The sequence below is a fragment of the Anguilla rostrata genome, chromosome 8 (genome assembly GCF_018555375.3).
Source record: "Anguilla rostrata isolate EN2019 chromosome 8, ASM1855537v3, whole genome shotgun sequence".
NCBI lineage: Eukaryota > Metazoa > Chordata > Actinopteri > Anguilliformes > Anguillidae > Anguilla > Anguilla rostrata.
Window position 1 is genome coordinate 2,579,056 of NC_057940.1, and position 14,172 is coordinate 2,593,227.

Here is a 14,172-nt window from a genome sequence, read left to right on the forward strand (position 1 = left end):
TAATTCATAGGGAGTATCCAAGTACATAAGTCACCGATCGCAGACCACACCCCAAATTTCACAAATTTAACAGGTTGGATATCTTCCAGAAACTCCATTTTTCATGCAGTGCAAGTGTGGTACTTGGTATTCGTTCAGCTCTTTGTGTTAGAACATGCTCCTCTATTTATCCAAGCTTTTGCTAATCAATTTCCCTTCAGTGTTTACTGGTTAATCTCGCACTGTTGTCTTTCAGTAGCTGAGATTTGATTAATTCCTTTGTTTGGTTTGCTTTCCTAACCCAGATGGATCCCGTTGTGCCTAACAGTGATGTTCTCCTAGTTTTAATGTCAAATCACTTTATCAATATCATGTTTCTGAATGTTAAAGCTTTCACAGAATAAGCTCTGCCACATTGCACATTACATGTATTTAGCAGATGCACATATCCAGAGTGATACACACAACATTTTTTCATGGCATTTGCATCCATTTATACAACTGATATATACTGAAGCAATGCAGGTTAAGTACTTTGCTCAAGGCTACAGCGGCAGTGTCCTACCCAGGAATCAAACCTGCAACCTTTATGTTACAAGCCCAGTTCCTTACCTAGTAAAATGGGTATAATTTTCGGTGTATAACTGCTCATCCTGGTCTGGGTCACTGGAGCCTATCCCAGCGTGCATTGGGTGAGAGGCAGGAATACACCCTCGAAAGGCTGCCAATCGATCGCAGGGCACGTGCAGCATTCACTCACACACTCATACCTGTGGGCAATTTAGAGTCTCCAATTAGCCTATTTTCTTATGGAAACTGGATTACCAGGAGGAAACCCACACGGACACGGGGAGAACATGCAAACTCCACACGGAAAGGGCCGGATCGGGATTCGAATCCAGAACCTTCTTGCTGTGAGGCGACCCTTCACCATCGTGCTGCCCCAGCGCAGGTTCCACAGGGTCCGGACAGGCACACGGCCTGTTAGCCTGCGGCGCAGGGGACAGGTGACGCACCTGTACAGGCACGCGCCCTGTTAGCCCGCGGTGCAGGGGACAGGTGACGCACCTGTACAGACACACGTCCTGTTAGCCTGCGGCGCAGGGGACAGGTGACGCACCTGTACAGGCACACGGCCCTGTTAGCCTGCGGCGCGGGGGACAGGTGACGCACCTGTACAGGCACACGGCCTGTTAGGCGCAGGGGACAGGTGACGCACCTGTACAGGCACACGCCCTGTTAGCCTGCGGCGCAGGGGACAGGTGACGCACCTGTACAGGCACACGCTCTGTTAGCGCGCGGCGCAGGGGACAGGTGACGCACCTGTACAGGCACACAGCCTGTTAGCGCGCGGCGCAGGGGACAGGTGACGCACCTGTACAGGCACACAGCCTGTTAGCGCGCGGCGCAGGGGACAGGTGACGCACCTGTACAGGCACACGGCCTGTTAGCCCGCGGCGCAGGGGACAGGTGACGCACCTGTACAGCTTGAGGATGACCGTCCCGTAGACGACGGCGAAGCCCAGCAGCCGGACCCACCGCAGGAGGACGCAGCGGAAAACGCTCGGGGCGAAGAACAGGATCACCACCTGAGAACCACAAAGGGATTCTGTTAGGGACACAGCGCACAACCACCTGAGAACCACACAGGGACTCTGTTAGGGACACAGCGCACAACCACCTGAGAACCACACAGGGACTCTGTGTTAGGGACACAGTCACAGCGCACAACCACCTGAGAACCACACAGGGACTCTGTGTTAGGGACACAGTCACAGCGCACAACCACCTGAGGAACCCGCAGAGAACCTGTGTTAGGGACACAGTCACAGCGCACAACGTCACACACTCACTCAGCACTTACTCAAGACTGGCGCTTTCTACAATACGATTCACGTCACAAGCTGACTGAACACTTACTCAAGACTGGCGCTTTCTACAATACGATTCACATCACAAGCTTACTGAACACTTACTCAAGACTGGCGCTTTCTACAATACGATTCACATCACAAGCTTACTGAACACTTACTCAAGACTGGTGCTTTGCACTAGTGAACTACAGTACGATTCACATCACAAGCTTACTGAACACTTACTCAAGACTGGTGCTTTGCACTAGTGAACTACAGTACGATTCACATCACAAGCTTACTGAACACTTACTCAAGACTGGTGCTGTGTACTAGTGAACTACAGAACGATTCACATCACAAGCTTACTGAACACTTACTCAAGACTGGTGCTGTGTACTAGTGAACTACAGAACGATTCACATCACAAGCTTAATGCGCTGTAAAAAAAAAAAACATTTTTGGAACAGCTGAAAAAAGCAGCGGGTTGGAAGAGCAGTTACAAAAAACGGTTAGAAAATTTCACATTCAGAATAAGACACAGCACAAGTGTTGAGTAAGCTTGCGATGTAAATCGTGTTGTAGTTCACAAGTTCAAAGCCTCAGTCTTTTTTTTTTTTCCCCCCAAAGCTGAGTGGATAACATCTCGGCACACATACATATTCATGAGGAGACACGCTGAGCCAGGCATTAAAGTTTCTTTGTTCGCCATCGTGTGCGGTAAAGTTCCCTGAAAGGAAGCGCCCTCCTCGCGCGCGGCCTGGGACCGGCTCCCCGGAGTCGCCGTCTTCGCCGAAAGGGATTTATTCGCGGATTAATTCCGGTGAATATAACGCGGGACGCATCGCTCGCTTGCGTTAGCAGCGGTTACTGAGCGAACGATAGCGCTGCAGTATGATAACGTCCCCCCACACCGCACCGCACCCCACCCCACACCGCACCCCACACCGCACCCCACCGCACCCCACACCGCACCCCACACCGCACCACCCCACCCACACCCACCCCACCCCACACCGCACCGCAGTCGCTGCTGCGCGCGGTGTCCCTGCACTGCTGCCCCGGCGACGCATCGAAGGCGCTTGTTATGGTGTTGTGTCGGGCGCGGGGGGGGGGGGGGTAAAGCAGGGGTGTGAGGTACGCCGTTTCTGTAAGGCCAACGTGTCTGCGGAGCCCGCGGTGTGATCCCAGCCCGTTAAAAAATGTGGCAGAACGGGGGGGGGGGGGGTGTCTCGTGGCGGAGCCTGTAGGGCACTGTCCACGCGCTCATTGCGAGCCGCGACGTCAGCGGTTCGAGTCCCGACTGTGCAACCCTTTGTCGCACGTCTCTCCCTCTCTCTTCCCCTGCTCATCCTGTCTTTCTACACGGTTCTGTCCAATAATGCTGAAAAAAGCCCAACAGAAAAAAAAAAAAATAAATAAATAAAACGCAGCACGCCACACAGGCTCCCAACCATTTCTCTTATCCGGAGTTTTGTTTTTCTTCTTCTGACGACGAGCGACAAAACTTAGGGGGGAGCGGCCGGCAGGCTGTCCTCGGCGATCGAGAAACCGCGCCGAACATCTGCGGCCCGGGCCCTCCTGTTGCCATGGCGAACATCTGGCGCTCCTCTCCGGCGCGCTCGTTAGCGTGCAAATTAGGGGAGCGCTCCTTCCGCGCGAGCCTGATACCGGGGAGCGCTGAGCTGCCGCTCGCTCGCTCGTTCCTCTTTCCCCGATCTAAGATGGGGTTCGGTTATACGGTACATTAATTTCACCGCGGTCCAGATACTTTATGAAATTTCTCTACTGGGATATTCACATCAGGTTTTCACCCCAGATGATCTCTGTCTTCATCGGTATCTGGGGGAGGGAAGTCACGGTTTGTCGGATTAGTTGGCTTCAATTTGATTGGTTCAGCCTAGATTCTACGTCGCCCCCTAGATTCAGGGGGCGACGTAGCTCAGGAAGTAAGACCGATTGTCTGGCAGTCGGAGGGTTGCCGGTTCAAACCCCGCCCTGGGCGTGTCGAAGTGTCCTTGAGCAAGACACCTAACCCCTAACCCCTAACTGCTCTGGCGAATGAGAGGCATCAATTGTAAAGCGCTTTGGATAAAAGCGCTATATAAATGCAGTCCATTTACCATTTACCATTTAGATTCAGCCAATGACAGTGTATTACATTAGTATGTGTATTACAGGTCAGTGGTTGAGTTGGCTGGAATTGCAGGGTGCAGTTACAGGACCATGCCCACCCACACGAGAACACGATTCATCAGAAGCAACTGATTATTATTTTATTAGTAAAGCAAAACAAAAAAAGTTTTGGCGAAAATGGCTGCCATTCATCGCCTGGGTGGGTTTTACACAGTGCTGGTGGTTGAGGAGCTTCCCCCTTTGGTCTATAGTGAGTTGGGATTACGGAATGAAGGGCACTAAACACATGCAATCCATATTAGTTATGAGCAACAAGTAAAGACACAACACTGCTCGATCTGATCGGTGACAGCTGATTTTCGAGTTTCCGACAACCCAGTCCAAGAGCACGCTATAACTTTTCCAAGGGTGTATCCATTACAATATTATTAACGTCACACTTTTGTTCCAACTCGAAAAGGAGCGTTTCCTCGGCAAACACAGAAAACCAGGCCACAGAGCCCGCCAGTCTGTCCTCCGTTCAACCGCTGCTCAAAATCAGGGATTGCAGCGATTCAGACTTTATTTAAAAAGTGTACTTAATTAGAGGAGAGAACTGTTCAATGACAGGTTCTTGCATCCTTTTTGGAAGCCAATCAAGGGCACCCATGATTTGTGGAGCTGTGGAGCTGTAATTAAAATTTCCTTTTTGTTTATATTTATGTATTTTTGTGAGCAGTAGTTCTTGGCCTCAGGGGGCATCGCTGACAGTCTCGGCTGCAAATCACAACGGTGCCTAAAATTATTATTTTTTTTTTGCAACGACCTGCTATACGGCTAATGTTAGCTGCTAGGTTTTCCCCAGAGAAAAAAATTATCTTTTTCATGTGTGTTTGTGTGTTTCTTCCCTTTTTCTGTGATTTATATATTATTTATGATTACCAGTTTAAAATACATTGAAATACATTTTTTTTAAATACACTGTGAAATATATCCTTCACAGAGAAGAACTTTTAGAGACACTTCCTTCACAGTCAAGTGCATTTAGAGTCACCCTCTCCTTCACAGGTAAGCACTTCTAGAGTCCCCTCTCCTTCACAGTGAAGTGTTTTTAGACTCACGTCCTACTTCACAGTGAAGTGATTTTAGATCAATAGAAGGTGCAGTGCAAACACAATTCATTATAGCTGCTGTCACCCCTAATAACCGCTGGGCTTTGGAGCAAACAGACACTGGATAAGTGCCAACACACAAAGAAAACAGCATGAAAAGTAAGCCACGCATGGCAGAAAACGCTGATTTTACTTTTGTTAATCTAATTATCAGCCCGTCATGTCCAGTATAGTATTTCCCATGGCTATAACCACTCGCCCTAAAATATAACATATTTATCAATATCAGAAAAGATGTCTCCTCTCCGTGTGACCACAGCCTTGTGAATCTGTGGCTGATGGGCAGCAGAGAGCACTGACTGAACCAGACAGGCGGGGGGGGGGGGGGGCGTGCTGTGCCAGCCCAGGGGACAGGGGTAGGGGGTGTTGGCAGGGGGGTACATGATATTGCTCTATACATACATACATAGACATACGTACGTAGAGCGCCATATTCTTAGGGACAAACACTTTTTTTTCTTTTTGATTTGGCTCTGTACTCCACCATTTTAGATTTGTAATCAAACAATTCACACAGGGTTAAAGTGCAGATCTTCAGCTCTGATTAAAGTCTATGTTTTATACATTTTGGTTTGGGTATGTAGACATTACAGCACTTTTTATAGACAGTGCTCTCCCTGATTTCAGGGTACCATAAGTTTTGTGACAAATGAGCTGAGAGTTCAGCTTGGGGGGGGGGGGGGTTGGGGGGCACATTGTAAAACAGCCAGACTTACTAAATGAATCGAGTAGTCTCTACTTTAAAAAAAAAACGAAATGTCATAACTTGCAATATAAGGTACATAAATCCCCTGTGTAAGGCAAAATGATCACAGTAGCATGCATTAATCCATACGCATATATATCTTGGGGAGAAAAAAGTTCTCTCACAACCCAGAACGTGGAGTTGTGATGTGATAATAGGTGCAGCGCTCTCACCACGAGGAGGTTGCTGTGACCTGATTCAGCAGCAGGCAACACTGCATTCTTTTCAGCGTAAGATTTGTTAAGGACTCCCTCAAATGTTTTTTTTCAGCTTTCTTTGTTCACACAGAGGAGTCTATTCTTTAAGTGTTATGGTTTAAGAAGCACGCCCTGTGAGTCTCTTTGTCACCATTTCAGACTGTTTAAAATTCAGATGTTTGTTAAAAAAAAAAAAAAAATGTTAGATGTTAGAATCGTCCCCTGCTCAAAAAGTCCAGCTAAGACCAGCTCGGGTTATAAACTGGACGAAACTTCCAGCTGGTCACAGCTGGTCCGCGGTGGGTCTTAACTTGTCTCTAGCGGGTCAAAGCTGGTTAAGCTGGCAAAGTTAGCTGGTGGTCAAACTGGTGGACTGTATAGGCTGGTCAGCTGGCGAACAGTCGGATGACCAGCTAAAACTGTCCAAAACACAGCTAAAACTAGCGTGACCGGTTTAGGCTGGTTTAAGATGGACGTTTTTGTGCAGGTATGTTTGATGTTATTGTTTGTCAGGCCACAAAGCGACAGTTTAAGTTCTGGGGTTTTGTTCACCACGAAGCCCCAAAATTCCCCTGCAGCCAATGTAAAGCCACCCGGTCATCAGAAGACGTCCTTCATCGCACACAAAACCCCGTCTCAATTCAAAGCCAATTTTAGCGTCTTTTGAGCCAATTCAAAAGACACTAAAACTGAAAAAAATAAAAAATAATAAACCTCAGAAAGTGAACTATCCCATTAATCTTGCAATCCAAAAAGCTTCCATAACAGAGGCCGACCCTGATATTGATGTGGGTGTCCAGGGCGGCTGTCGCCCACAGACAGGCCAATCGAGGGGTTACAACAGACGGGATAAATAGCTGCAGAAAATAAATAAAGTTTATTGATTAAAGAAGCGCTTGCACGTTCAGGGTCAGGCTTTTCGGCCTGCTCCCATCGATCCCCCGTCAACCACTCAACTTCCCCCTCTGTTCTCATCCTTCTGAAATACTTTCAAAGACGTGAAACAGTGAGCCTGGAGATGAGCCTGCACTCCGTCGTTTAAGGGACGGTAAATGCGTTTTATACGGGTGCTGCTGGGTGGCTTGTCCTGTTAAAGCACCGCTCTAGCGCACAGGCAGGCCCCACTGGTCTGCCGTCCAGTTCGTGCTGTGTTGACTGTGGCAAGCAGCCACACAGTGTGTTCCACAATTCCTGCTAGCAATAGTAATAATAATAATAATTAATAATTCATTGCCTTTATATAGTGCTCATTTCACATTCAGAGCATTTATACTCATGAGGGGAAATGTCGCCTCAGCCACCAACAGTGTGTAGCACCAACCTGGGTGATGCCCGGCAGCCATTTAAATCAGGGGATGATTAGGTGGCAGGTCGAGAGAGCCAGGTTGGGAATTTAGCCAGGACACCGGGGGGGGGGACCCACAAATTTTGTCACGGGGGTCTTTAATGACCACAGTGAGGCAGGAACTCTTTATTGCACGTCGCTTTGGATAAGAGCGTCTGCCAAATGAACGAAACGTAATGCGATGTAACGACCTCGGTTTAACGTCTCGTCCGGAAGACGGACTAAGCGTTTCGTGAGATTCGCGTTCCTGACAGCGCTTTAACAGAGAGGAAGTGAAGCGGAAAGAGGAGGACTGTGTCTAACCCGGCAATGGTGGAGGATTCCTTTAGAGCCTTAGGGAGGGAGGGGGGGTGAAGTGTCCACCCCTGTCCTTGTGATTATAGAAGAGTCCAATTCAGGGGGTGGGGCTAGAGGTGTAAACAAAATACCTTAAAAGCCCAGTCACATGCTCGTGGACCGAGCAGACTGCCACATCAAAGGGGTCATATGGAAATGCTAAATACATAAGTTTTATTATCATTATGCTCATATCCCCGCATGAGTACACTGCCACTCAGCACAGTTATTCAGCTAACTCAGTAATCCTGCTTCATGAAATCCCCCCCCCACCTACAGACCCTACGATCCCCTCCCTGGAAGCTGGCCTGATGTCAGTGTTACCCCTGGGGGATGAGAGCGTTCTCTCAGTGAGGTTACCCACAATGCCCTCGCCCGCCTCCCCCCGTGGAGCACCCCAGGTAAAGTCACCTCTTTTGATCTCAGAGCTGAACCTTCTCTCCAGAGAGCAGGGGTGCACCTGTGCACCCGTGTTCAAATATCTCTCAGTCACAGGGCCTGTGCAGAGGCTCCCGAATGTTTAAAATGTATGAGGAGAAGCTCTTAAAACTCCCAGAGGAGCCGGTCTCCTGGCCCAGCCTGAACCCCGCGAAGCGTTAACATTCCCAGCACTCTCCCGCCGCTAACATTCCCGCCGCTCCCGCGATGCGTTAACATTCCCGACGCTCCCGCGATGCGTTAACATTCCCGACACTCCCGCGATGCGTTAACATTCCCGATGCTCCCGCGATGCGTTAACATTCTCGCCACTCCCGCGATGCGTTAACATTCCCAGCACTTTCCCGCCGTTAACATTCCCGACGCTCCCGCAATGCGTTAACATTCCCGACGCTCCCGCGAAGCGTTAACATTCCCGACGCTCCCGCGATGCATCAACATTCCCGACGCTCCCGCGATGCATCAACATTCCCGACGCTCCCGCGATGCGTTAACATTCCCGACGCTCCCGCGATGCGTTAACATTCCCAGCACTCTCCCGCCGCTAACATTCCCGACGCTCCCGCGATGCATCAACATTCCCGACGCTCCCGCGATGCATCAACATTCCCGGTGTTCCTGCAATGCGTTAACATTCCTGCCGCTCTCCTGCTGTCTCTAACAGCTGCCCTTACACGTGAGGGCTCACGGTAAAAGTTAAAAAAAAAAAAAAAATGAAACACTCACTGAACACTGAAAGAATGGTCAAAGAGAACAAGCGAATAGACCAGCACTTTTGCATGTTCAGAGATATGTCGTATGAAGTTAGTGACACTAGTTTTTTAAAAGTTTAAAAAAAAAAAATGTTTTTTACATAATTTACTATACTTATTTACAGGACTGCTACAGGATGTTTTTTTAAATGACATCCACATTCAACCAGATTTCATACTGGGTCACAGATCCCACTCTCTCTGCAAGAGACAGACAGAAATTGCAGCATATTGCAGAGCAGGCATTGTTCTGTTCGAGGGACACAGAATGAGCATACACTCTTCCACACAAAGGCACACACATTTAACCAGGCATTACATGAAATATTAAAAATCTAAATGTGTGAGAAAGCGTAATTCAGATCAATGTTTAATTCTCATCCTGTTCGCACTTCATGCTACGCTCGCGTAGACAGCAATATCCTACTCTAAATATTACATCTAGGTTTAGGCCTGTATTCAATCAATGCGTGTCCTTAATTTTTGAGTTCAAAGACAAGTGTAGCACTTTTTCTTCACAAAGTTTTTGAAATTAATTTTAGTGATGGCTGAACTTGCCAAACTGTGTTGGTGAAGGAAAAAAAAAAAAAAAGAGAAACTCTTGCTATTACATGTCAGTCAACATAAATGACAAATACAAGTTCAATCCCAGCCTTGGCGTCTGTTCTATTGGAACCACACTCTAGTTCCAGGCCCCGCCCTGTCACCATTCTCAAACCGCAGCTATAAAACTTCTCCGAATTCGAGCTGAGATCATGATCCGGAATTTGTTGGAGAAGTTAAAAACCCCCTGGTGCTGTAACTCAGCCAATCTCCCCCCTGTCACCAGACTGAGCCCCGCAGCGTGTCCACTTACTGAGAAAAGGCCCGGAAAAATCTCCCGCTACTGAGCGAATCAATGAACGACACGTTGCGTTTATATTGCACTTTCCCAGAAGCTCCAAGTGCTTTACAGTGAAATTGGGGGGGGGGGGGGGACTCACCTCACCCGCCACCAGTGTGTAGCACCCACCTGGGGGAATGCACGGCAGCCATTTTGTGCCAGAACGCTCACCACACATCAGCAGAGGTGGAGAGGGAGCGAGCCATTTTTAGCCAATTAAATCAGGGGATGATTAGGTCGTGGCAGGTTAAGAGAAAGCCAGATTGGGAGTTTAGCCAGGACACCGGGGAACCCCCTACTCTTTTGCGATGAGTGTCATGGGGTCTTTAATGATTTTTTAAAATGCGTTTTGTGTTTACACAGTTTCAGCATTGTCTAAAGATGTGAGACCATTCGGCGTGACAAATATGCAGCAATACAGGAAATCAGGAAGGGGGCAATTACTTTTTCATGGCACTGTAATCTCAGGAATCCCTGAAATTCACACTGAAATATATGTGGCATTATCCTGTGCTTCCACCACAGACAGGGTCAACTCTATTATATACCATCAGTTCAGGGAATACATTTACATGCAATTAGCATTTAGCAGGAATCCATTCATTTCATTTCAGTTCATGTTCCGCGCTGACTTTAACTGACCCCTGAAAAGAGACGTTTGGAAAGCACGCCGCAAAAAAAAAAAGCCAACTGCCTCATTCCAGTCCCCCCTACCTCTCATGACTTTCCGCGTTTGACAGTAATCTGAAACCCATTTTAACATTTCATCAATTTTTCAATTTTCGCCTTGGCAGTACCCCAAAGTAAAACAGCTTATACCTGCAAACAGGACATACAGGAGGTATGAAATGAAAGGTAAGGCCGCATAAATCATCTCTGAATTGATGATTACACAGTATGGCGACTCAACCTCTCCGATTGCTCCCCTCCCCCCCCCCCCAAGCACCTCGGCCAATGGGAGCTCAGGACTTAAAGAGGTCATTTTGCTAGCGTTTCATTCCAGCAGACTCCCATGAAAAATAGCCAATTGAAGAACACCATGCTTCCCGCTGTGCACAGGAAAGAGGGCATCAGTATGTTATGAGCTGCCTCAACAATGGCACATCACTAAAAGTACGTCTTTGAGCCCACGTCCAACGGACATAAAACCAAAAAATTTGCTCCCATCATCAGTCAAAACCCCACTTTCAGTTCAGCCAACTCCCTGCATCCCCTCCATCCATCATCCAATAACACACAGCATCTTTACACAATGGGCTCAAGTATTACATTACAGGCACTGGGAACAGTTTAAAAATAAAAAATAAATAAATAATACTGAAAACATAGCGCTCATCGGAATTTGATTAAATCAACACCTCCCCCGACAGCACACCTTGTCCTTTTCCATATATAACCTGCATTGTTTCCCCAGAGAAGGTGTGAAAATTCAAACTCATCTTCACCGAACACCTTTATTTCTTACTTCTCCATATTCCGAAAGCCTTTTTTTTTTAAATTTCTCTGCGAGGCAAAGCATTGACAAGCTTTGTCACCAGGACTTGAACTGGCAGCACAAAGGCCAAACGTAGCCTGTCATTGGCTCACTACAGACTACCTTTTGTCAGTGAGAAAAACAAAAACTTTCAGATGTATGGAAAATTGTCGCTATCTGCCCAGAGTCAGCATATCTCCCAATAGCGGGAGAATAGCAAGTAAACACATTAACGATGCGTCTCCTGTGTTTACACACACATGTGCATCTTACATCTTATTCATGCATGGCTTACCAGCCCCCTGCATGATTTTTTAATAATCTGGGGCCTTACAAAGACTCCTGGATTACATCATCCAGTGAGAACACAGCCGTTACCCACAATGCAGTTTGTTAAATGACGCTAAGAAGTGCCCCATGCAATGAGAACATGGTACAATGTTCTATGAATGGTGCTACATAGGAATGTATAACCCCTTCATAAGCACCTCATAAACATTAATGAATGCTTAAGTCAACAAGCACAAATAGGCACATGGTTATAACACCACTGATTCTACATCAGTGGTGTTATAACCATGTTCCAATTTGTGCTTGTTGACTTTACCAGGACTAGTGGTGACCACTATATGCCTATTTGTTACCATTGACATAAGCAGTCATAAATGGTTTATGGAAAAACTTACATTGCTCTTATGAAGGTCATTTCAGAGAAAAGATTTACCAAAAGTTTCTCGTAAACCCATACCAACACCGTTAATTCCCTCAGCTGTCATGCGATTCAGAAACCGAAGGAGCTGGTTACCAGCCAGAGAACATCAGTAACAACGCTAGGAACTTAAGAGCACAAACCTCATGTGACAACAAACCTAAAATAAACCTATAAGTTGACGTCAATGGGCAGCGTGGAGGTGCAGTGGGTAGCACCGATGCCTGCTGGTTTTTTAGGAGACCCCCTGTGGCCAGTGAGGTCTGTGTGTGCAGCCCCCCCTCCCAATAAAATCCCGCCAACTCTGCGCTGCTGCAGCTTACCGCTACACATATATTTTTTAGTGCTGTGGAGACCAGTATATTCCAGGGCCCACAGCCTTTCTTTTCTCTACCCTCCCAGTCTCTGCACCATGGTGAGGGGGATGGTGAGGGGGAGGGGGAGGGGGGGTGAGGGGGGGTTGGGGGGGCTGAGAGGCTGCTTGAGAGGCTAACGAGCGGCCGCTGCGCGGACGGGGGTCGCCGCTCGGTGACCCGCCGGCGGTGCGGAGCAGTCCCCCGTGCGCTCAGCGCCGTCACTCCCAATCTGCGAGGAGCCGCTAAACAGCCAGATCCCTGACGCGGCAAAATCCGCCCGGTAACGGGCCCCCACCGCCGTCGGCATGGGAACGGGCCGAGAGAAAAGCTGCGTTTGGGTTTAGAGCAGGGGTCCCCGAATTTAATCCGGGAGGGTCGCACTGTATCTGCTGTAGTTTTTTCACATTAAAAACTCATTTTAAGCAGCTGATTGGGTAAAGAGTGCATGGGGTTGTTTCCAAGGCCTAACTTGGCTGCTGATTGAAAGGAAAACACAGAAACCTGCAGACACAGCGCCCCCTCCAGGACTGGAGTTAAACCTGCAGACACAGCGCCCCCTCCAGGACTGGAGTTAAACCTGCAGGCACTGCGGCCCTCCAGGACAGGAGTTAAACCTGCAGACACTCGGCTCCGACTGAGAACCGCGACATGCCCTCCAGGACTGGAGTTAAACCTGCAGACACTGCGGCCCTCCAGGACTGGAGTTAAACCTGCAGACACTGCGGCCCTCCAGGACTGGAGTTAAACCTGCAGACACTGCCCCCTCCAGGACTGGAGTTAAACCTGCAGACACTGCCCTCTCCAGGACCGGAGTTAAACCTGCAGACACAGCGCCCTCTCCAGGACTGGACTTTAACCTGCAGACACTGCGGCCCTCCAGGACTGGAGTTAAACCTGCAGACACTGCCCCCTCCAGGACTGGAGTTAAACCTGCAGGCACCACACTGTGGCCCTCCAGGACAGGAGTTAAACCTGCAGACACTGCCCCCTCCAGGACTGGAGTTAAACCTGCAGACACTGCCCCCTCCAGGACTGGAGTTAAACCTGCAGGCACCACACTGTGGCCCTCCAGGACAGGAGTTAAACCTGCAGACACTGCCCCCTCCAGGACTGGATTTAAACCTGCAGATACTGACCCCTCCAGGACTGGAGTTAAACCTGCAGGCACTGCGGCCCTCCAGGACAGGAGTTAAACCTGCAGACACTGCGTGCAGGTTGGCCAATTTTTTGTCCATATAAGAGCCCCCCCCAGCATTGGTATTCTCTGAGCTGCGGTCCTTTCTCTATCCGCAAGCTTGTCTGCTTTCTCTCTATTAGAATAACATTTTTTTTTTATTTTTAGACTGAAGAGAAAAACAAAAATTGGACTGTGGAGGGCTGTTATACTTCTTACAGTTATACTTAGTATCTTTAAAATATTTTTATCATTTTAATGTAACAGCATTCCACCCCCCTATTGCCTCCTTCTTTCCTCTGGGCATCACAGTGTGTGATGGTGCCAAAAATATATGATCCCCCCTTCACCCCCCACCCCCAACCCCCCAACCCCCCGATTAAAACTGCTGTGTGCATCTGGTCTGGTGCTGAGCCCCATGCATCTTTAACGCCTCCATCAAGACCCGGCGCGATGCGATAAAAATAAATCTGCTGATTAATTAATGTCTGCGCTGGAAGACCCTGATTTTCAGCTGAAATACAGCGTAAAACAAACGTGCTGCTTCCCCCCGCAGCCAAACTCCCTCTGCTCCCGAAAAAAAACACTGATCTCTGTTTTTGTTTCCCCCCCCCCTCTTTACATCAAATTCCATCCGACCATCT

General features: G+C 48.4%; 1 protein-coding gene across 1 annotated transcript in view; it reads right to left on the reverse strand.

Moving 5' to 3' along the window:
* Positions 1-14,172, reverse strand: part of LOC135260522 (metabotropic glycine receptor-like) — a 70,782-nt gene that overhangs the window by 15,380 nt on the left and 41,230 nt on the right. Inside the window, exon 6 of the mRNA XM_064345804.1 lies at positions 1,459-1,568. Coding sequence (XP_064201874.1) covers positions 1,459-1,568 — 110 coding nt within the window. The remainder of the gene's footprint in view (positions 1-1,458; positions 1,569-14,172) is intronic.